General features: G+C 38.5%; 1 protein-coding gene across 6 annotated transcripts in view; it reads right to left on the reverse strand.

The window, feature by feature from the left end:
* Positions 1 to 22099, reverse strand: part of EDARADD (EDAR associated via death domain) — a 28459-nt gene extending 6360 nt beyond the window's left edge. The window contains exons 1-6 of one of the 6 annotated variants that reach the window (XM_072927091.1): positions 18300 to 18454; positions 14018 to 14079; positions 12829 to 12868; positions 9802 to 9890; positions 6959 to 7004; positions 4107 to 4489 (exon numbers count right to left, since the gene is read on the reverse strand). In XM_072927091.1, coding sequence (XP_072783192.1) covers positions 4113 to 4489; positions 6959 to 7004; positions 9802 to 9890; positions 12829 to 12868; positions 14018 to 14079; positions 18300 to 18330 — 645 coding nt within the window. In that variant the 5' untranslated portion in view covers positions 18331 to 18454 and the 3' untranslated portion in view covers positions 4107 to 4112. Of the gene's footprint in view, positions 1 to 1617; positions 4490 to 6958; positions 7005 to 7700; positions 7961 to 9801; positions 9891 to 12828; positions 12869 to 14017; positions 14080 to 18299; positions 18634 to 21961 lie in introns of those variants that run through there. The other 5 variants (XM_012572502.5, XM_030268246.4, XM_030268247.4 and 2 more) reach the window with 5 other exon arrangements.

The following is a 22099-nucleotide window of genomic DNA, read 5'->3' on the forward strand; positions in this document are numbered from 1 at the left end:
CACATTTCCTCGAATGGCCTGCCGTTGAAATTAAGAATCACTGTTTTACAAAGGCAAAATACAGAGATCAAGCTAGTAAGTATGCCCAGCTGTTAACTGCCCCTCTGCCCCTAACAGAGGGCACAGCAACCCTTTCCCAAGGCTGTCTACTTTTTGCCATCAGTTTCTTGTAAGATGGAGTCAGTTCCAGTCCTTGGCCATAATACAGACAAATACTACCAACTGCACCTCTCAAAATAAGTTCTTTTAGTGCTGCTGATATTCAGCCTATCTGACCAGTAGATCCATACCTTCCCTCTCCACTTAAGGCCAACTAACTATAGCCAGGGAATCAAGACTAGCTGAATTCAGGGACTAGGAAAAGCACTTTTCTGTCAGAACAGGCAACAAGCTCACATCCTTATTTAATGGTGCTCTGCCCTTCTGCCCAAAACTGAGCCAAAATTTAAAATTTACAACATCTATTGAAAGTAGTTATGAATAACTAATTGCTTTGCCTTCATGGACAGAAGAATATTATCTGCTGCAAAAATTACACAAGTAGGCTGTTCTTTAAGTTATTATAAATGCCATGCACTTTCTTTGACCTTATTTAAACAATTCTGCTGTCTGACAAATAATTTCCAGCTATGTCTGGCCACAAGTGTGCTACCCTAGCTTAAAGAACCATAAGGCAGAATTGACATTTCTTTTCTCTTGCTAACAGCTTGACTTGGAACTGTGGGAGGCCTTTTGAGACAGTAAAAAATATGCAGTCTGTTGCACAACGCACTGCCCAGGCCAAGCTGCAGCTCTCCATTCATTTTTCAGTACTGGTTCAGGAATAATCTTTGGTTTACAGTTTCTGTACAAGTTATTTTGAAGCAAGCATCTGGAACCATGCTGAGTATGCCTATCCTTTATGGTAGGTTCCAAAGGGATAGTTCCAAATCCATCCTGCATTCCTCTCCACAGATCCAAGGGAAGTGCATGCAGAAAGTAAGGCAACTGGACAGTGTCACCATTTTGCTGGGGATACCCCATAGTTGTCCTCACAGGAAAACTAGGTTCTCCTGGAGCACACAGTAACTTTGTCACTGAAGAACAGTTATTAAGCTCATTTTATCTTAGATAAGCTTGCAGGAATTAAATAATACAGTGGTTTGGCTAGCTTCATAGAAGCCAAAATGAGTAGCAAAACTGATCATCCCACAGGCACAAAGACAGCAGGCAAAAAACTGGAAATCCCTGCAGAGAGAGCAGGTCTTATACAGGAGAAGGATATAATGGAACAAAACTGATAGCCTAGTAGAACTTTATAGTATCCAGTATCAGATTCATTATTGATTCATGAAAGTTCATCCCATACAGATTTCATACCTCTTAGTCACTAACTCAGCTACAAGTTTCTGTTAATCATCTTATCAAAATTAACTCATTTTTCATACGGAAAAGAGTTTAAAAATGCATCTTCCTTTCTTCAACAGCAGTATGTCTTGCAAACATAAGTGCTTTAAGGCATCATAAATTTCATATATAAGGACAGAACAACTAATTGATAGTTCAGTAATTCCAAGGTAACTGGTGAGAAGGAAAACAGCTGTTTCTCTAGCTGTAATAAAAACAAATACAATCAAGTCAAACACTGACAACTATATTTCTTCTAAAAATAGCACACATTATAACAGAAGACATAACAATAAATTGAACACTCAGAATCAACATCTTGTAAACAGATCTAAAACTAAAAAAAGAGTGTGTACATCTCCATTTATGGCATACAAGAAGGAAAAAAAGTATTTCAAGTATAGTAATGAGTAATCCAGTGTGTGGTGAAGTTTAAGGCTAACATTTTCAATCTTCAGAGCTGAATTTATACAGAATCCACCTATGAATTCTTAGAAGCAGCTTTATTTTCATCTGACATTGACTTTTGAAGAGCTTCCAGGGATCAAACTCATCTTCACAAGACAACAGGGTTTCTTCAAAATTTTACAGTTTTAACCCAGAAATCAAGAAAGGGGGTAGATCTCAGTTGAACACCTTGATTCAGGAATGCTACTGCATCATTTCATATTCCCATTCTGATTCTTAAGTGAGGATTCCAGCTCCTAGCTGGTCTGGATCTACCAAAGCACAGCATATTATAATACCACACAGATATACCTGTGGTATGTTATGGGAGGGAAAAGCTGTGTGCATACATGCCAGCACTCAAGACACAGGCATATGATCCTAAATCCTGCATGCAGTCAGCCCAAGGTATGGGAATTATGTTGGACAAGCTGCATTATGAGCTATTGCACATCAGCAGTGGATGCCTCTGCAGGAACTGAAAGCAGCAGGAAGCCCAGCCACAGCAACAGTCCCCAAAGCTGAATCTAGAGCATCTAATTCAAGACAGAAGATAGTTTGCAAAAGTTATGATCTGGTAGACATCTGTTGGGAAACACCCACTCTTAGAAGAGAACCATTGAACACTTGAACAGCAGCCCCAACAAGACAGAGCAGTAAAATTTTCTCCTTAAAATACAGTTAGAAAACTAGAGTTCTAAAGAGTAGCAGCTTTTTTTTTTGAGGAATGGTTAAAAAAATTCATTACAAATTCCAGTCTTTTTTAGAAAAATTAAAAATTCAAACCTCAATTTTAGGTCAATTTCTTTACCCTGAAACAAGACTTTCAGCTTCTTGAAGTCACTAAAATAAAGCAAATTTTATGTCAGTCCAGAACAAGTGCCTGAAGTGAAAATGTTAGTCTTTACTTCTAGCTCCTCCATAACCATATCACTCAGTATCTATAGTAAAGTATTACTACAGGTCCCTTTTCAAACTCTTCCAGTAAGAAACTCAGCGTACAGCATTAGACTTCTCTTAGCTTTGCTACTAATTCTTATAATTTCTACTCAAGAAAAGTAAACAGTGTATCAACCTGCACCCCATTCTAGTTTTGCCCCACATCTTGACCAGTGCTTGGGTATATACACCTATGTACATACTACATTGTCTGAGATGTCAGAAGAATGGCAGGAAAAAGGCCAATTCCAAAACATTTAAAATGTAAACAGTGTAATTCAGACTATTAAAATACATTAAAAAAAAACCCAGTCTAAACCACTGTAAGTGCTTTAATAACCATCCACCTGGGCTGTAGGTGAATTCAGCTGTTCATTTTCTATTAGAGTGGCTTTAATCAATATATAGTGCTAGTTTCACACAAGACTGTAACTGCCTTGGTGTATAGCAGAAAGTAGGCTAACCCACAGGGCTGTAAAGAAAACCACAGCCTGTGAAAAGTTACAGTCAATACTAACAAGACCCTGTGGTGCCATCATCTTGCACTGCAAAGTGAGAGGGATTTGATACCTGCAGTCAGAGTGTACACTGTCTTTAAACCTTTAGAAGGTAATTTTAAGCATAGAGCCTTCTAATTTGTTCTTTTGGCCCCTGAAGATTATGGGTTGAAAAGTCTCTCTGAACTGCACGATTTCTTCTTAGAGTAAATATATGCCCTATGATGTAGTAGCATGTGAGCAATTATTTTGTTTAACATTTTGTTTAGTGTCTACTCCTGTTCATAAAAGAGACTTAATTTGCTCAAATGTGATGTTGAATATTCAGTTAATTGTAACATTCAGATCCAAATTGCTGCCTGGAACACCGCAGTGTTCCTGTGCCAAAAACAGTGTCACAAAGCTTAAAAAGCAAATAAAAAGGAAGAAAGATTCCACCTCATCTTGTACTAGGTAGAACATACAAAATTGTAGAAGGGCTACCAGTAAGGCCAGGAGACTTGCCTTCTAACTATGGTTTTCCCAGTAACAACAGCACACAACTGCTGCAGTACAACTAATGGTCTGGCCTTTTCATTCCTTTTCTGTTTAGGAAGGCTGTGAACAGCAGCAAAGAAACTGAAGACATTTTCAGACTCAAGAACACAACCTGGATGATTCCATCCACTTTTGGAAGGTTATCTTTGCAACCCTGAGGTCATAAAGCTTACCTTGTGTATACAGTAGATAAAGCTTACACAGTATACAAACCCTCAATGCAGGCTTTCTCTCTTGCAAGGGAAACTTCCAGTGTATTAGTGGTAGCTAGCATTTAACACGTACAGACTAACAACTTACTGTGACCTAGAAGTCATTCTGGTAAGTTCTGCTCCCTCTCTTGGGCCATTCCTCCTCCACCCATTTCAATAGCACTTTTACAACATCAATTCGCTTATAAAATTTACAGAGATCAATCAGCTGCTCCACAGTCCGGTCACTATTCCGTAGCAAGAATTCCAAGGTGGGACTTTGGGGTTTTTGTTCAAGGAAACACAATTCATCATAAGTCATCCCCCACTTGCTTGCTAAATTTCTCCAGTTTTTCACTGTTGGATGGCAGGGATCCAGCTTTAGCCTCACTGTATACAACAAGTCCTCATCATTGAGCATGTCACTGATGGTTGGTGCACGGAATAAGCACAAGGAGCAGGTGACATTTTCTTTGCAGGTTTTCTTGAGATCTGCAGTGAAAACCATAACATGGGAAGAAATTAGGATCTATTGCTGTGATATCACCAGGAACAAAAAGTCAAAAGCATAAAGGGTTGTGGAGCATTATTTTTCTTTGAATTGCTTCTGAAAAAGTCAGAATACTCATATGCAATGCCTCTTCTTTCTCATGAAGAACTAATTAAATTAACTTTCTAAAACTTCGCTGTTCACTACACCCTAATCAAAAGTGGCTTTAATCAAAAAGCCAGTAATTTTGAAAGTACCGTATTTATACTTTTACAGAAAAGACACAGGATTCAATGATGCAGTGTGTGAGCTAGGATAGTCCCCTTTTTTGTTTTTGGAACAATGTCTCTTCCTTGGATCTACCATAATGCCCACTTACATCACCAACAGGATTATGTGTGCATTCTGTACATCTTGTGTACCTGTGTTGTAGAATGAAGGAAAAGGTTTTGCATTTCTGAGCTGCTACCTCCATAACAACAGGAGAATCTCTGCTGACAGATCCAAGCACACCTAACATCTAGTACTTTAACACAGTGAAGAAGTAGGTATGTTCCTTTGCTTTGTAAGGGCTCTCACAAGAAAAACTGTCCCTGTTTTACCAACAAAACCTATTTTAAATGTACATCATGAACCGGAATAAAGTGCATACTCCTCCACTTGTGAGAAAAACAAAACTATCAAGTTGCTGGAAAGAGTTGGTGATATGTTCTAAAATCTGCATCAAATATTGAAAATTGCCATTTAGAAATCTCCTACACACCATAATCAGTATCTCCCCAAAATCTGGGAACAATGTGGTGCTATCAGACTATATTATATATTACTATCCCTTAAACCACATAGAAACCAGTTTGAGTCATACGTCTAGTCAAACACTAATACCAAGACCTTTAACACTGCCACAGTACAGGACATGGTCTGAGCATTTTGGCTGCAGATATGACCTTAACTCTCCCTGCTCCCTTTTGAAAGCAGGGAGTATCTTGTATCTCCAAATAGTATATAATGGACACAACCTAGAAGTTTTCATAAAGTTTCTGTGCTCCAGCTTGTACAGCTTGAAATAGGGAAGTAGCTGGTCCTACTTCAGACAAAACTCTGTGAAAAAGGGGCTGATGGTAATCAAAAGATTGATTAAAAACAACAGAAAACATTGACACACAATTTACAAGTGCTGTATTAGAGGCCTGAACCGTATCTCTGGCAAAGGATAAATCTGGTAGTTAGTGCCACCTACTCATAAGGACAACAGCATCTGTTCAGGCTATTTGTTTGTGGGATTTTGTGTCTCTTTTTTTTAACATCAATTATTTATTTTCAGTAATTACTGTCAGATTGTGTGAAAATTCCAGCATATAATGTCTGCATGCATGTTCTATTTTATTTTTAAACAAAGAAGGCTGTTGTTAGTTTTGTAACATTGCTCATCAGATTGTTTTTTTAGCAGGCCAAGGACAACTTCTGAAGTTTTCAACAAGTTAGGACGTGCAGCAACAACACTGCTGCAGACACATGACTTCATAGAAATGCTTAAATTCCCTGTTAAAGGGAAACATGTTCTGGTGACATCTTAGCTCACAGGTATTCCACAGGCCTTGCAGCTGTTCTCTACAGGAATATGTATGTTTACTCTTCTGTTCTTCTGCACCCTAAACTTGCTGAAGTGAGACAAAACTTTCTTCATTCATACCAACCTTTACTTATACAAACAAGGCAAAATGAATATAATATAACCCAATCAAATTTCTGGCTGAGCTTAGAGGGCAGGAGAGCACCCTATCTGAATTTCATCTTATTTACTCTGGCAGGGTTGCCAGGGTAAGTTTTGTCCTCCAATAGAAACAGGGAAGAAGGGGTAAAGAAAACACCTCTGTAAAAGGGCACAGATAAGTAAATAAAACTAAACCAACCTGCTTCTTGTGCTATACCATCTGGAAGACTATCAAAAGCATCATAAGGAATCCTGCTTTTCTAAGGTGCCCCGGACTGACAAGGGGGGACTGACAAGCACTACCCAACTAATTGCATGATCCTAATGCTACCTGATAGGACAAGCTTCTTTACTAATAGGAGACTTTCCATTTATGACTGTTAGGCTCAGAAAACTGTATAGCATACACACACACACCCCCTTCTCCAGCAGAACTCACACAAATGATGGGATAAGCACTCACAGCCTACTGCCAGCTTCTGCTCTCTCCTGACAATTATTTCCACATCACTTCCAAAGGCAGAGGTACTAAACATATTTGAAAAGCCCAACTAGCATATTTTGTATGGTCTGCATTATTCATCACCATCCTCTTAGAACAAAGGGGAAGCTGTAAATGACACTGGTAATAAAATGAGCTCCATAAGCACTAATTATCCAGGCAGTTATTTGTTATGACAAATAGCAATTTTTAAAAAAGCACTTTCAAGTAAAACTTAGGAATAAAATATGGAGAACAATAAAGCTGATATATTACCTGAAAGCGATTCATCAGTATGATTTTGTGTGTCTTTGTCTTCTGGCTACAAAGCAGAAAACAAATATAAAGTAAAAATAAAACAATGTAATTGAACGCCAAAATAAGTATTTGACTAATTTACAACCAGTAGGAGATTACTTAAAAGAATCCCAAGCTACTTGTAAAGTCAGACAGGGAATATACATATTGTTTTGAGGAATTGCTAACAATCTGCTGTCTTTTCAGGCAGCATTTCCATTCTTTGGCTCATAAAACTGCCCTATTGGTTGTATGCACTGAACAACAGCATTTTTATTAGCATTGCATCTTTTGACTAACTCTCTCTTAAATACTCAAAGGTTATTTAACAATTCATATGGTTTGATTAAAAAATGTTTTTAGATGTTTTGCAATGTAAATACCAAGAATTTTGCCTGTAACAAGCAGCATTAAGGGACTGTTTTGTTGATCTAGCAAAGTGGAGAATTTTTTTTATAAACTTCTTTCCGTACATAGGAAGCTTTTATAGACAACAGGTGAACATGAATATTTTTGCAGCTCACATCTAACCCTCCTCCTATTTGAAGTTAACATTCCCTCAAGGGTGTTTCATCTGCTAATTAAACATCATGAAATTACTTAGCAGCCTGAGACTGTAACACACATTGTAACATTTAAATTCTACTACTTCGCCACCTCTAAAAACTGGAAGGACAGCCCCTTGATTGTAGAACTGTGGAAAAACTGCAGCTGCCCTTACTTTAACTATGCAGGTGTGAAGCCAGGTGAAATAGCTTTCTTCTGTTGAGGATTTAAAGATGAAAGTAGAGGGGATTTTCCCCTTAGATAGCTGCAATGAAGTATTGTTGATCATTTTGTATTGTGTCATTCTTCTGAAACAGCAGGCTTCTTACTTTTGCAGGTTGTGCATACAAACAAAAGTCAATATACGGGTAACAATATAGTGTAGTAAGGTAACTCTAATCCTACCTGCTACACCTTCTTTACTAGGAAATCCACCAAAAATAGAATACAGGCAATTTCAGTTGCTGTGGTGAACTTGCATGCATTCACAATCTAATTATAAAAAGGTGAACTCTTTCCAAAATATTTACAGACTTTGTTAAGAAAGGAAAAATTTGCATACTGTTTTCGGTATTTCTTTACTCCCTGAAAACGGCAAGACCACACATGCAACATCAAAATGTCTGCTGTCTGCTCAAGAGAGATCTTGATTCTGCACATGCCAATTGCAACTGAATAAGTCCTGCCATTATCTTCTAGCAGTTTACTTTTCTACCACAACAGCTTTATCTGGACAACGTTTTTTAAACACAAGGTTGGCCTTCATGGCAACATGTCAGCACCCAAAGTTAAAATAAATCTGAAGTTCTTGATTATAGTAATTGTCTCCACTCTCACAAATGCCTTAAAAAGGCAGAATGTTACTACTGAGCCTCAAAGAGCAAATTCCCAGAAGAGAAACTCATTGGGGAGAATGAGGAACTTCCCAGGACAGCTCAGCCTCCCCAGAGATCTACTTCAAAAGAATCAAATAAGCAAATTTAAAAAACAAAATAAAAAATTCACACCAAAAAAAAAAGGAAAAGCAGGTACTGTTCACTTAACTGCTATCCTGAACTTAATTTCCCAGACTTTATCAATTCTTTGAAGCTCAAAACTTACTGTGAAAGTCAATGCCCAAGTGCCCTTATGAGGCATAAAAAATAAAGAGTGAGTAGTACTGCAAAAAGTACAAAGAAAAGCAGTGATACTTACCTGTGCCATACATCTGTTTTCAAAATTCATATTTTTACTGATCAGTCATTATCCAATTTATCAAGTCAGATGCACTCAGGATTATTCAAGATCATTTTCTTGTAATGTAATTGCAATAAGACAATGTAGTGTTACTGCCAGGGAAATGAAGGCATTAAGCAAGAATATTTTTTGCCCACAATGAAGTTCCAATCATCCTCTACAGGTCTAATCAAAGCTATAAACTTATGTACAGTCTGAAGGTAAGCAGAAAGTTTTCCAGCTCTGTGGAACCATTACAACCCTAATACACTAAATCATATTTTTTGTGATTCTAAGCTGCCAAAAAATGTTCTCTTCTTGATGATGGGAAGCAACAGTTACCTCCATCATCTGTGAAATGCATACCAAACCCATGTTTGTTTCTGAGGGAATTCAGTTGGGACTCTGGCATTAGGAACTCCTTTTAATTCTTCATCTTGCTGGAAAATGCTCATTCATTTCTCTTCTCCAAGTTTTCTGCTCAACCCAAAGAGAATCAATTTGAAATTCAGCAAAAAAACATTCACTTGAAAGATGATTACTGTGGAGCATGGGAGTCACTGAGCATTGCCCTTCCTATGGCAATGAAAGATTTCACAAAAAGTGGACAGTGTTTCAACTATGGGAAGAGCAGTGTCCCAAAATCAAAGCAAAACAGTCTAATCCCTCTCTAAAGGCAAAATCTAAGATTCCTTATTTCTTCACTTCTTTTCTGTCTAGCTTTATTTTCACCAGGAAATATTTTCACCAGAGGGACAGCATGCATTACAAAGCTTTAACACTTGCTGGCTCTTCTTCAGAACATCTATACATTGATCAAAACCTATTTAAACTAAAAAGTACATGTTAATGATAAAATAATATCTTTTTTTTTTTTTTTTTTTGCTCTTCTCCACAAAAGCCCCCTTCATTGAACTCTTGAAAAGAAAGCAAATTTCTGGTCTGTTTTACTGAATAATTTTGTGGTCTCCAGATACAGTCTGAAAATATACTTGTTTGTTAACATATTTACTGAATTAACAGCAGTAACTTAGTTCACATTCAAGTATCATTTTTCTTACCTGTTGTATTAGGCCAGAATCTGACGTAAGGGTCTTGATGTTCACAGATGCAATTTCCAAAGTAACTTGATCTGTTAGGTATTCCTCATCTAAGGCAAAGAGTGTGAAACACTGGTCTTCCACTCACACACAAATTTAAATAGTAAGACTATCAAACGAATTATAGTATAGGTGTCTAACATACAAAATTTAACTCCATATCATGACCAAACATTGGAAATTGCTAGATTAAAAGCCCAAAATGTTAAGTCAGCAGAGTCTGTAACAGTCATGCACAGCATGACTGTGAGAAGAAATATAATCCTTGCAGAGATTAGATATTAGAGTAGCAGTTGTTTTCTAAACAAACATCACATTATTTTTAAAGCAAGAGTCATGTTGTTCTTTCAGAAAGCTGACTACAGAATATTAACTGAACCAACACAACAAATTAGGCTGAAGATGTCACAAGTCACTCAATTTTTGTTTTGCTTTTCTCATTACACTTAAAATCACAGTTAAAATAAGTACTGCATAAATATTTATCTTTTATTCTGCCCCTTTGTGAACTGAACTCATCCTAGTGATTTCTATTATACAGGAATTTGCTGAAGCATTGAAATAATCCATTTCAAAGTGTGTTTATCAACAGCCCTGGGAGTCCACTGAAAAGCACAGCATTCCCTAGTACAGCACAAACTGCTAACTTTTCAAGCATCACTTCAGCCCTCAAAATGGGATACAAAGGATACATAAACCCTTGTGGACCTTGTGCACTCTGTATGATTAGTATACTCCTCCTCATCAAACTATTAGCATAATTCCCCTGAGTCAGGTGCTGTCTAACCATTAACACAAGGGTTAATGAAAAGGGTTATATAGTACATGTTTTTACACATAAGAACGCTGCATGGGAGTGACTACTTTTGTAGCACTGATATGTTTCCATTTGTTGTTTGTTTAGTGGCAAGATCTCATTGAAGAACCTCTATTACCTTTATCAATTACCACACAACAGAAAGAAGCAATATTTTCTTAACTCACTCAAGAATCAAAGAAATCATCTTTACACTTGCAAGAATAAGGAAACCAAAAATCACTATTCTCCTCTTTTACTGGTTTGATAAGACTGTTGGAAAATACTTCATCCCCAGTGGTGTCAGTGTTTGGTAGAGGATCATCATTACTCTTTATGACTGTACGTCTAGAGACAACAACAACACCACCAAATAAAACAAAACAAAACAAAAAAACCACCAAAATAAAGTCTCTCTGAAAATGCAAGGCATAGACATCAAACCTGTAGAAGTAATATGTGTGAAATTTGTTCTATATTTCAGTGGAAATAGAATTATTTTCAGATCATGATAAACACTAAGGTGACCTCTGCGAGATAAGAAGTTCCCTCAACTCTCTTTTATTTCATAATCAGTAAAGGGTGCCAAGAACTTTAATAAGTTATGGCTCCAAAATGGGCAATTAATTAATTGACCAATAAAATAAACAGACAGCCCCTCTCACCAATGTACGGTCTGTTCAAACATTAAATCTGAAACAAACATAACTGTGTGTTATACAGAATAAGACCAGCACATCTGTTACAATTTTTAGTTGACAGACTCATACTACTAAGTTTGTATTTTTTATAGAAATAACTATGAAAAGCCATTCTCTGAGAAATAATTAAATTCACAGAAATTAACAGAAAACTAAGAGGTATTTGTATCACATTCAATTTCAAAGGGGAAATGTCAAGCTATATTAGTAATTACATCTTCTTACACTAAGTAAGAGGAAGCAAAAATGAAAATTAAATGTAGACCAAGTGCACTTCCTTTTTACAGAAAGTGCTGACCTTTCTACTTATGTCTTGCTTTCCTTTTTAAATTAGATGCATTTAGAATATAAATTTTGGATTTTAAACAACCCTGACAAATCTGAAATTTGGGAATTTATCTAATTAATTTTGAGGAGGATCTAATGTCACAGGTGAAATTAAAAATAGAACATTTAATAGAATGTTCCAATGTCATTGCTTGGCTGCTAATAAACAATTCTGAAGGACCAAACCATCTGCCTACAAATAAACAGAAACTAGGTTATGAGTTCAAAGAGTCTTCATCCCACATGATCCTTCCCTACTCAGCAACACTTCTGAAGAGTGCTCATTTCCTCTGCCTGGCTTTCTCAAGCCCCAGAATAATCTCCAACTTTTCTTTAACCCCAATGGTATACTGCTCCCACTCCTCAGCACAAGTTTCCATTGTGACAAGCCTGATTTCCTGGGGCTGTTCCACTGCAAACCTGCTGTGCAGTACAGGATGGTGAACACACTTCCTGCAGAGTGCTCCTCAGCCAAGCCCTGCCCGTGCATTCCCTGGACAAAAGTCAATGGCGAAGCCTGGGATGACAACAAAAACCCCACCCCCTACATCAAGGAAATATAAGGAGGATATTCACACTCTGTAATCCATGTCTTTTTCTTCAGAACCTGCACCCCCTCTCTGCATTTTCAGCAAGGAGAGTCAGGAGTTTGTGCAGAGTAGACATAATAGTAGGTTCCCCAGTAGACAGTATTACCACCTGCTGAAGGTAAAAGATGGCACGAAGAGTTGACTGGTTATAAGGCTGGGAATACAGTCAGAGGTAAAAGACCTGAAAGGTATTTCTAGATTTTATTTCTAACAACGTGAAGGCATTGGTAGTCTCTTCAAAGCCACCATCTAACATTATAATGTCTCTCACATCTTTTGTCTGAACAGTGTCCTTCAATGGCACCACTGTATCTTCCCTTCAGATGAAGAACCCAGGTCTTCTGATGATAGTTTTAGAGTGACTTTTAGATCAAAACTAAATTTGGGAAGGAAATTTCAAAAGTTAGATATACATACCAAACTAACCTCAAAAATAAAGAGGGCATTACATTTAAAACACAAATAGGTAGCAAAAAGTATGAGTATTTCAATCTTTTGGGTAACACCACTGGTTTTATTGCAGATAGCAACACAGATCAATGATATCTGAATAGACAGAATTCACAGTACCTACCTTTAGGTACTCCTGTGTCTTGGACAGGATATTTTTCAGTCTGTCATAAAAAGGCAAGAAACACCAATGTTTATTATTTTGAGTGCAATTGTGCTGGGGAAACAGTATTTATATGTTCTTTCTTTATATCCTTTTGTAAGGGCATAATTATAGTTGTATCTCTCAAGTTGCTACTAGTTGATCTGTTCACCATCAGATAAAGCAACACTCTTCTGTGGGAAACTGAGATGTTATTAACACTGCTGATTAGCACATGAAGAAGTAATAGAGCTTGCTGCTTTGCTACAGTATTTTTTAAACTATTTTCAGTGAAAAAGCATTTTAGGAAAAGAAATTTTGTACTGAAGTAGCAAGATAATCTTGAAAAGGTAATGCATGCCAGAAGGAACAGACATGATTACAAATTCTCTTTTAGCAGAATAAACTTTTAATAAAATGTTACTGCATTGAAAGAAAAATAAATATTTTCCCCTTCTGCTCTAAACCTACTTAGCTGATTAAGATGCAATAGGAAGCTATTATTACTGAGTTTAAGGTGACAGCTACTGATTCCCGGGCATGACATAAGTTATAATTAGATCTGAAATTTACGTCCTTCCCTATGGCCCTCACCTTACGTATTATCCCATCTCGGCAGGAGCCTGGGATGTTTGAGATCCCGACACAAGCGGTGCCCGTGAGCCAGCGAGCACCAGAGGGCGCGGTTTGGTCCCTCCCGAGGCTCAGCCGAGCCTGCCTAAGGCACCGCTCTTGGAGCCTACCTTTCCATGACTTCAAATCAGGACAGGAAGTAACAATAGCTTAGTACTGTTGAAATTTTAAGCCCTAGGTGGGATTTTTTATCTGTCCAAACTATGTAGACAGAAGAATGTCAGCAGCAATTTTTCTCCATCGTTGGTGCTTTTTTAAATTAAAGAGATGTCACTGCCACAGCCTTTGGAGGTTATCCATGGACAGCTCCACTGATAAACCATCCAGCTCAGCTGATATACATGTTGGTATTTTTATTTACACTTTGACTGCACAGGTTAATTTATTAAGGTTTTTTGTGCAGTCATACAGATAAGCAAAATCTTGCATATACACTCACAGTGTGAGTTAGCATCCTTGAATGTTTTATCTCATTGTGGCATTACAGAACCATAGAGAGCTATAATGATTTCAACTGCACTAGACCAGAAACACATACCATTGTTAAGGAAAGAGTGCTTGGATCCGTATCCTCCACTGGCTCTTTTGCAGCTTGATCTTCTGGAAAAAAGGAAAAGTTTATCACTGCATAATCAAAGTATTTCTGCGAATTCATATTTTGCTTCTTTGGCTGACCAATGTAAAACACTATACAGCCATTACATGCATTATGTCATATTTCCACAAGAAAACATGACAAACTGGAAAATATAGGAACTACTAGCACAGACATTAGAAACTATATATAATAAGGACACCCAACTCCAACCTAACAAAAGATAGACTTCAACTAAGATCTTAAACTATGTTTAGTGAAAAAAAAAATCACAAAACATGTCAGCAATAAATACTAAAATTCAGTTCTAAAACTGAATTAAGTTCTATTCTCCTATTGACAGCATTCAAATTTCTCCTCAAAGAAAGAAATCAAACAGGAAACAAACATACCCACCACAACAAAATAATACTATAATGAACACCAGATTACAATAGAAAATTGAAAATACTGATTAAAATATTTGAGTAAAATATTAATTATTTGTATACAATAGAACAGTAAAAATCAACTATATTAATATCAAGAGAATAAAAAAATTAATATTCAAAGTACCTGCAGGTGAATCATGAAATGTTAACCCCTCTGCATCAATGGCTAAATTGACAAATACTAGTGGGATCCTGACCACAAGTGCACAGAGAATTTGAAACAAATCTCATACAAAAGTCAGGGTTCACAAAACTACTCCTGTAATTTAACATCACCCTGCCATATTTTTCAGAAATCTCTTCTGGTGATAAGTATAAATGTTTTCAAAAATATGAAAACATTTTAAATTATGTGGTAAGATCTTCATTCTTGTCACTTCTACTCTAAAAGTCACATACTGCAAGTACACATTAAGTTTTCAAGTAAGTCATGACTGTAATCAGTATTTGGTGATTACATTCTTTGGAATATAAAAACCAGTAGATTTTGAACAGAGTCACACAAATTAACTACAAAGCACACATTATAAACACTGAGTCCCAAAACAGAACAGAAGTTACACAGACACTATTCTAACCATCTAAAATTTAGCATTATTTGGGGACCCACTCCTACAAATCCACTCAATACAACAGAACAAGCTGAAGCAATAACCAATGCAAGACAGCACAATAAACTGAAAATAAAAAAAGGTGGCAGCAGTAGGACAGTTTTGTTATCCCTCCTGCTTCTGTCAGGCAGCCCATCACCAGAAGTTCCTGGGTGTCCCTGAGATTTTCCCTAAAGCTTTTCTCAGAGCTAGAGCCCCCAGGAAATGCAAGGGCATAGGCCAGGCAGGTGGCACATGATCAGATGACAAGGGCTGAGCACAGACTTTGCACACTGAATGTTTAAAAAAGGCAGGGGCCTATGAAATTGCAGTTGAGCATTGTTCACACTGCAAATTAAAAAGCCATATGCAGAAGAGGAAAACAAACAAACAAAACCCCCGTGTTCTTGTCACGTCTTTTTTGATACATATGAAATCCCTGATCCAGAAATATGGTATTAACAAAATGTTCTGGATAAAGTCTGCCCTGATAGCAACACTCAGCACAAACTCTCAAGTGCAGAGAAGTTGAGTCACTGGGACATGGGAAAATACAATAAGCTGGCATAAGACATTGCTTGAGGGTAGGGCCAAAAATAGAGGCTCCCAGTGGGAACTGCAGTGGAAAGATGCAGAGGAACTGGGCAAAGAGAAGACAGCAAAGGAAAGCTGAAAAACAAGGCAGCACTGGGAGCCAAAGAAAGGCTCCAGGGAAGAAGGCCAGCCCAGGCATCCCTAGTCTCACTGTTTTTCCACTCAAAGCCAGTGGCAAAGCATGCACCTTATTCACCTTATTGGTGGTTTATCCTGGAGGCCTTTCAGCTTCTCCTTACAGATTCTTAGAGGAATTAAAAAAAAAAAAAAAAAAAAAAAAGGCAACCAGCCAAGAAAACAAAACAACCCCCAGAACTTTTTTCTTCCCATGTAAGAGGAGCCTTGAGGTAGGTGAAGGCAGACCCCATAGAACACCCAACCAAGCCTTGATGAACCTCACTGGCTACTGTAGCTATGTAAGGGCTCTGTCCTCCATTATCTGCTACATCTCCACAACACCACCAAGGTACATTTTGACACTGGTAATTTACTTTCCACAACCCAGAGGGAAGCGCTGAAAAAACTGGAGAATCTTGGAGAATACAGGCATTTGAAACAAGGATTTGACAGACCCAAGGGTATCTCTACAAGAAGTGATGGGGTACAAGAGTGGTACCTCTCAATCCTGCTTTCTAGGTCTCACACATAAACACAGTCATGGGAATCTGCATCTTTCTTGTTTGGAATCCATCCTGAAAAGTATTTTTAAATTGTATGTCATTTCCTATACCTCAATTGCTTCCCTTTATTTAATAGTTTTTTATGAAGAATAGTAATTTCCATTGTTTTATTTCAGTTGCAGAGTACTACCAAGTCCCCAGTCTTTTTATAAGTGGCATGTATGTGTATGAATATTTGCACCTAAGATTAAAGACTCCACATATTGGGCTGCAGATGACTCACCAGGGTCTTGTTGACCACTCATAATAGGCAGATAATCTGAAAACAGACCTAATATTTTATTGTGAATAAGGCAATTTGAATGTCCTTTCTCTCTTTCCCACATGCATCTGCCCCAGCATTCCACAGCTCAGAGCTGGACACAGGTGCACAAAGCAGTAGGGAGGAAAGTTCTGTGTTTATCTCAGCTGTAAACCATCCACAGTTTTGCATGCTGAAAGGCCAACAGGAACTGAGGGTATCATCTGACTGACTGTCTGATTTCACGGTTACTTTGACAGACAGCTTCATAACGACATTACCTGGGATCCCTCACAAAATCGCTACCACTGTACTTGTCCCAACAGGATACAGACACTGGAGCACATTTACTTCCCCACACTTCTGCAGGAGCCACAAGTGAATAGACTCAGATGGACATAAATCAGCATGTGCACGTTGACTCAGAGAGACATAAATCAGGTTCAGTGGTTACTCCTGAGGTTCATTTCTGCCCAGCAGCACCTGCACGCTGCTCAGCAGCTGCCACAGCTCTGCCAGGGCCCACCCAGTATGACCAGTCTGCAAGAAGAGCAGCAGACTTGTATCAATGCCCACCTTTTCATTCTGTCCAATACTGCTGCTATAATGGGGATGCAATGCCCCACACTTACCAGTGCGAACAGTTTCTCTGCTTTTCACCCTTACATTGGAAGGAAGTCTGAAAGCGAGTTTTAGAGGCCCTCAGGATTTTGACCTTTAAGCAGGAGGGGATTCACAAAGCACCAAGGAGCAGAGACAGTATTCCCCTGTTAAAGTTTTAATCTGCAACACAGCCTTGACACCACCAGTAGGTGAGTGAAGCACCTAAGACCAGCTATAGTTACATAGTTCAACCATGCACACAAGACCTTTTCCACACCAAGGCTGGGCATACACATTAATAGTGTAAAAGCTGGGCATACACATTAATAGTGTAAAACTTAGCACAACTTAAACAAGTAATCACTCTAATACTAATGTTGCTCATAGAGATTAACTCTATGGCTAAACCCAAATAAAAAATGTTGTTTTGACTAGAGGCATATGAATTTTAGATTTGAATAGGAGGAGAAGATATGGCAAATTATACTAGAATATTCAGTATCCTGAAAAGCTCAAGTCCATCAGCACTTGTGCATTTTTGTTTACTGTCAACTACTCAAAAGTTTGTCCCTGTCTGAGCAGACAGCCATGGAAAAAATCTGCGATGCTGGCACACCACGGGTGAGGTGCTTAAAAGTCATTTGCACCATTACCATTACTATGTGAATTAATGCACGTGGACTTCGTAGCCACCCGAGCTCTGGGCTTCTAAGAAAATGTCTTTTTAAAGGAATTTTGAACATGCTGTTAACTAGCACAAACTTACATGCTAAATACTGGAGCAGGCTTGACAAGACAAGTTACACTAAATAACATCAGCAGAGCACATGATAAATTATTACCATACTTAACTGGCGTGTGCGGAGGGGGAAGGGAGCAACTTTAAAACTCTTTTCAGCCCGGCTGGGGTTACGCTCCTCACTTGGCTCCCAGGAGCCGCGGCCCCGGCTCTCCCGGCCCGGGATGGGCGCAGCGGGCCGCGCCCCATGTATCGCCTGCCTCGGACTCCCGGGGGCCCCGGCAGCGGCCGCCGCCCCTCGGGGCATCCCCGCCCGCCCCCCCGGCTCCCCGCGGCGCCGGCCTCACCTGGGGACAGCGGGTCCTGCGGAGCGGCCATGGGGCGCGGCGGGTCCCAGGGCGAGGAACGCGACGTGCCCGGAACCGCCGCCGCGCCGCGCCGCCCCCTTCCTGCGCCGCCCCGCCGCAGGTAAGGCGCTCCCGGCAGGGACGGAGCCGGGCAGGTCGGTCCCACCCATGGCCGTCCCGGGCGCCACGGCCTCCGGCTTAGAAAGCGCGTTCGCCGGGAGCCCGCATTTCCCAGAGGGAAGTACCGCGGACACGTCGGGTTAAATCCTCCGTGCGGGAGGTGCTCCCGTGAGTGAAAACGCCGTGTTTCGCTGAGACCACAGACACGGGGTGCACGTACCGCTCGTCAAGTAGTGCTAGTTCGGATTTAAAAGTGAGCTACTTCAGCAGTATGAAATCAAGTGCTCGCTCTCCTGTTCTTGCGGACATTTACGAGCCTAAATCACTGCCTCCCGACAAAGAAAGGCGGTCTCCATTAGGGCTTAAGGTGCATTTGCAGGTGGCTCGACGTGTATGGACAGAGTTTACAAGCGCAAGTACTGCAGAACAACAATCATAAACTGCACTGGTTTCTCACAGATATTTAAAATTTGTCCTCTTATGCTACAGGCACATCCGATACCGTGACAAAGTCAAATCTTTGGATGTAATTGCTTTGGAACGCCACTGTCATCTCTGGCAAATTCTCTCACTTAAGGCTTTGATGTAAAGTAATACAGGCTTCTTAAATGGGGTGTATGCATAAAATCACTCTCTGAATAAGAAATATTATGTATTGCTATTTACTGTACAAAAAAGGCAAAAGAAGCTGGCACAACTGAATTTGCTGTTATAAAGATCACTTTTGTGAGCCACCTCGGTCATTTATTAAAGAGGTAAATTTACAGACAGGTTCTGTTCTGTTACACTGAAAGAACTCCAATTCAGCCAACTGGCTTACACTGGCACAACTAAAAGTAGGCTTTGGTCCATTAAGCATTAAAATGGAGTGCTTTTCCATGGATTATTTTTCATCTCTTGTGCATGTTACAAATAATAATGATTTTTTTTTTAAGTGACAAAGATTAATTTTCTCTTATTTCCACAATTTAAGTTGATGATAGTAGCTGTCATCCTGTTGTCATGAACGAGCATTTCTCACACTGTATCCTGGAAAGGGGGGATGGGGGGGGGGGGAGGATGTGGAATGCACCAGCACACTTGTTATTTGTTTTTTAGCTAACATCAGTAATATTGATGTTTTTCAATTAATTTCTTACTGAATTTAATCTGAGATAAATGGAGGTTTCACCATTGGGTTATACACACAAACATACATATATATTTATATATCTTAATCTCCAAGGTACACCTAACAGATCACTAAGATTTCTGCAACTCATGATGTGAAAAAAAAACAAAGAATTTTTTTAAGGCCTTTAGTAGTCCAACTGTTCCAGTGGTCAGTTGCCTCTCATTTCTTCCACATTCATATTAAAACTCATTCTCAAAGAATAAGGGCTTATGTTAAAAAGGTAACACCAAATCAAATTAGAACTAAAACTGCTGATTCTGTGTGTTTCCCTAGATTTCCTTAGCGGCACAAGGGTATGGTGATGGATAATTTGGCTGAGAGCAGAAGAAGTGTATTCTTATCTACACAAATCTGCACAAATGCTATACTAATAATTGGAATCTCTTTTATAACTGTGAGGAATGACACAGCCACAGTAGAACTAAGAATATTCTAGGCTCAAACCTGTCAAATGTATGTTTCAATCAAATGAATGCCATGTCTATCCTGAGGACCTCCATGGTTGTATTGCCTCTGTGTGCTGTTCAAAATCTACTGGACTTTACCCCAAAAGTAGATGCAGTGACTGCAAAAACTTTGGGGAAATATATTTACAACCTATATAAAAATGTATCCATTGATTTCCTGCAAAATATCCCTAGTGTACTATTGTTACACAGATGTCTGTAAACAACAGAAGGCTACAAAACATGGGTGCTCGGGGCTAAGTCAGGTTTTATAATCAACATGGCATTTACTTTTCTCATAACTTACAACCTGAAATCTTCCTACATGAGGATTAAAACATATTTCAGTAAACAGTAACAAAGTCTTTTTAGTGGAACAACACTTGTGCTGGCAGCCAAAAGTGGTTAATGTTATTCAAAATCATGTATTTTAAGAAGTATATCTATAAATTAGACTGGCTTTTCAATTTGAAACAGATTTCTTTTTTAAAATTATTTACAGAGAACCCTTTAAAATAATTAAATTTAATAATAGAAATGAGCAGTTTAGATAATATTACTGCTTTAAAACTTGGGTTAGTAATCATAATTTAACAGTTTTTCCATCGTACTGAAGGAGAAGACTGCAATTACTTACAAGTAACTCTAGAGTACTGATAACAGTACAGATTAAATTGGCTGTTTCATGCCTGTTCTTGTATCATTCTTTAATGAGTGTTGTCGAAATCTTTGTTACTTAGCCAACTGACCAGTGCAGAAAGCAAGCGATTATTTTGGCAAAACTAAATACAACTGTATCATAAAAGCAAAGTCCAGAATGAGATAACTTTAAGCAATGACATTCCACAGAATGCTGGATTAATTTTCTCATCAAATTTCTGAACCTAAGTACTATCTGTACCTTATCTTGCTATAACCTTATAAGCTACTAAATTCAGCATAGCTAATTATAGTGGGAAGAGTTCAGAATCTAGTAAATTTCCCCTCAAATTCAGAATTAGTAATTTTGAATAATTTTCATAAATCAAGTCTATGCAGATCTCTTCTCACTCCTCTCCTCTTGGACCCATCAAAAAACCCAGACATATTTCATGACAGAGGCTTTTCTCAAAGATCTACAAACTATCTGATAACAAAGCTGGAGAATTTATTGTTTGCAATAGCAATTAACACAGTCTCAAGGGGCTCTTCCCACCTTCTGAGCATAAGACTGCAGAGAAAACCAGGGATAATATATTCCTCTCCAGAAAAATATAACTTATACATTCCCACAAAACAAACAAACAAACATACACACAAAACCCTCCCCTCAGCCAAAAATAATAAAAAAAAACCCTAAAACAAAAAAACCACCAAAACGTCTTTTTTCCCATTGATCCTCTGTAGCTTTTCCACATGGAAATAGAGAGGTTTTGTTCCAGATCACAAATGCTACTATAACACAGGGGATCAGTAATATTCCCCAAGCCTCGACACAGGTTGCTAATAGTCACGGTAACTGTGGGCCTGCCAAAATCACATGGCAACCTTGCTTATTCTTCCTCATCTGTTTGCTTTCTACATTTCAGATATCTTCACTTAAGGAAGTTCACATTAAGTAAAATACCTCTATGTCAACATAAATGCTCCTGTATTTCAGGAGATTTAGGAAGAAACCTTCCCTGCATTTTCTCTCCCAGTATTTTATAGATAGTTTTTAACTGTCAGGAGCTTCAGACTGCTGCTAGAAAAGTTATTGAAAATTCTGACACTGTTTTGGAATAGAGATAATTAACCAGCAGCTAAAAAAGTTAAAACTACTTTCTTTGCCAGTAATGCTATTGGTCTACTCTTTTACAATTCTTTTCCAGGAACATCACGATTTTGACATTTAATTGACAGAAACAGCACTATATAGAGAAAATTTAAGAAATGACACATACCTGGACCATCTTATGTAAGCCTGTGGGAAATTTGTTTGCCTGACTGTAGGACTGCATTATATGGAAATGTTCCCACCACTCCAGGAGCTGTGCTGTGTCCAAGTCAAACACGCGCCACAGAAACAGTGAAACCTTGCT

This window comes from Taeniopygia guttata, chromosome 3, assembly GCF_048771995.1.
Source record: "Taeniopygia guttata chromosome 3, bTaeGut7.mat, whole genome shotgun sequence".
In the NCBI taxonomy this organism is placed as follows: domain Eukaryota; kingdom Metazoa; phylum Chordata; class Aves; order Passeriformes; family Estrildidae; genus Taeniopygia; species Taeniopygia guttata.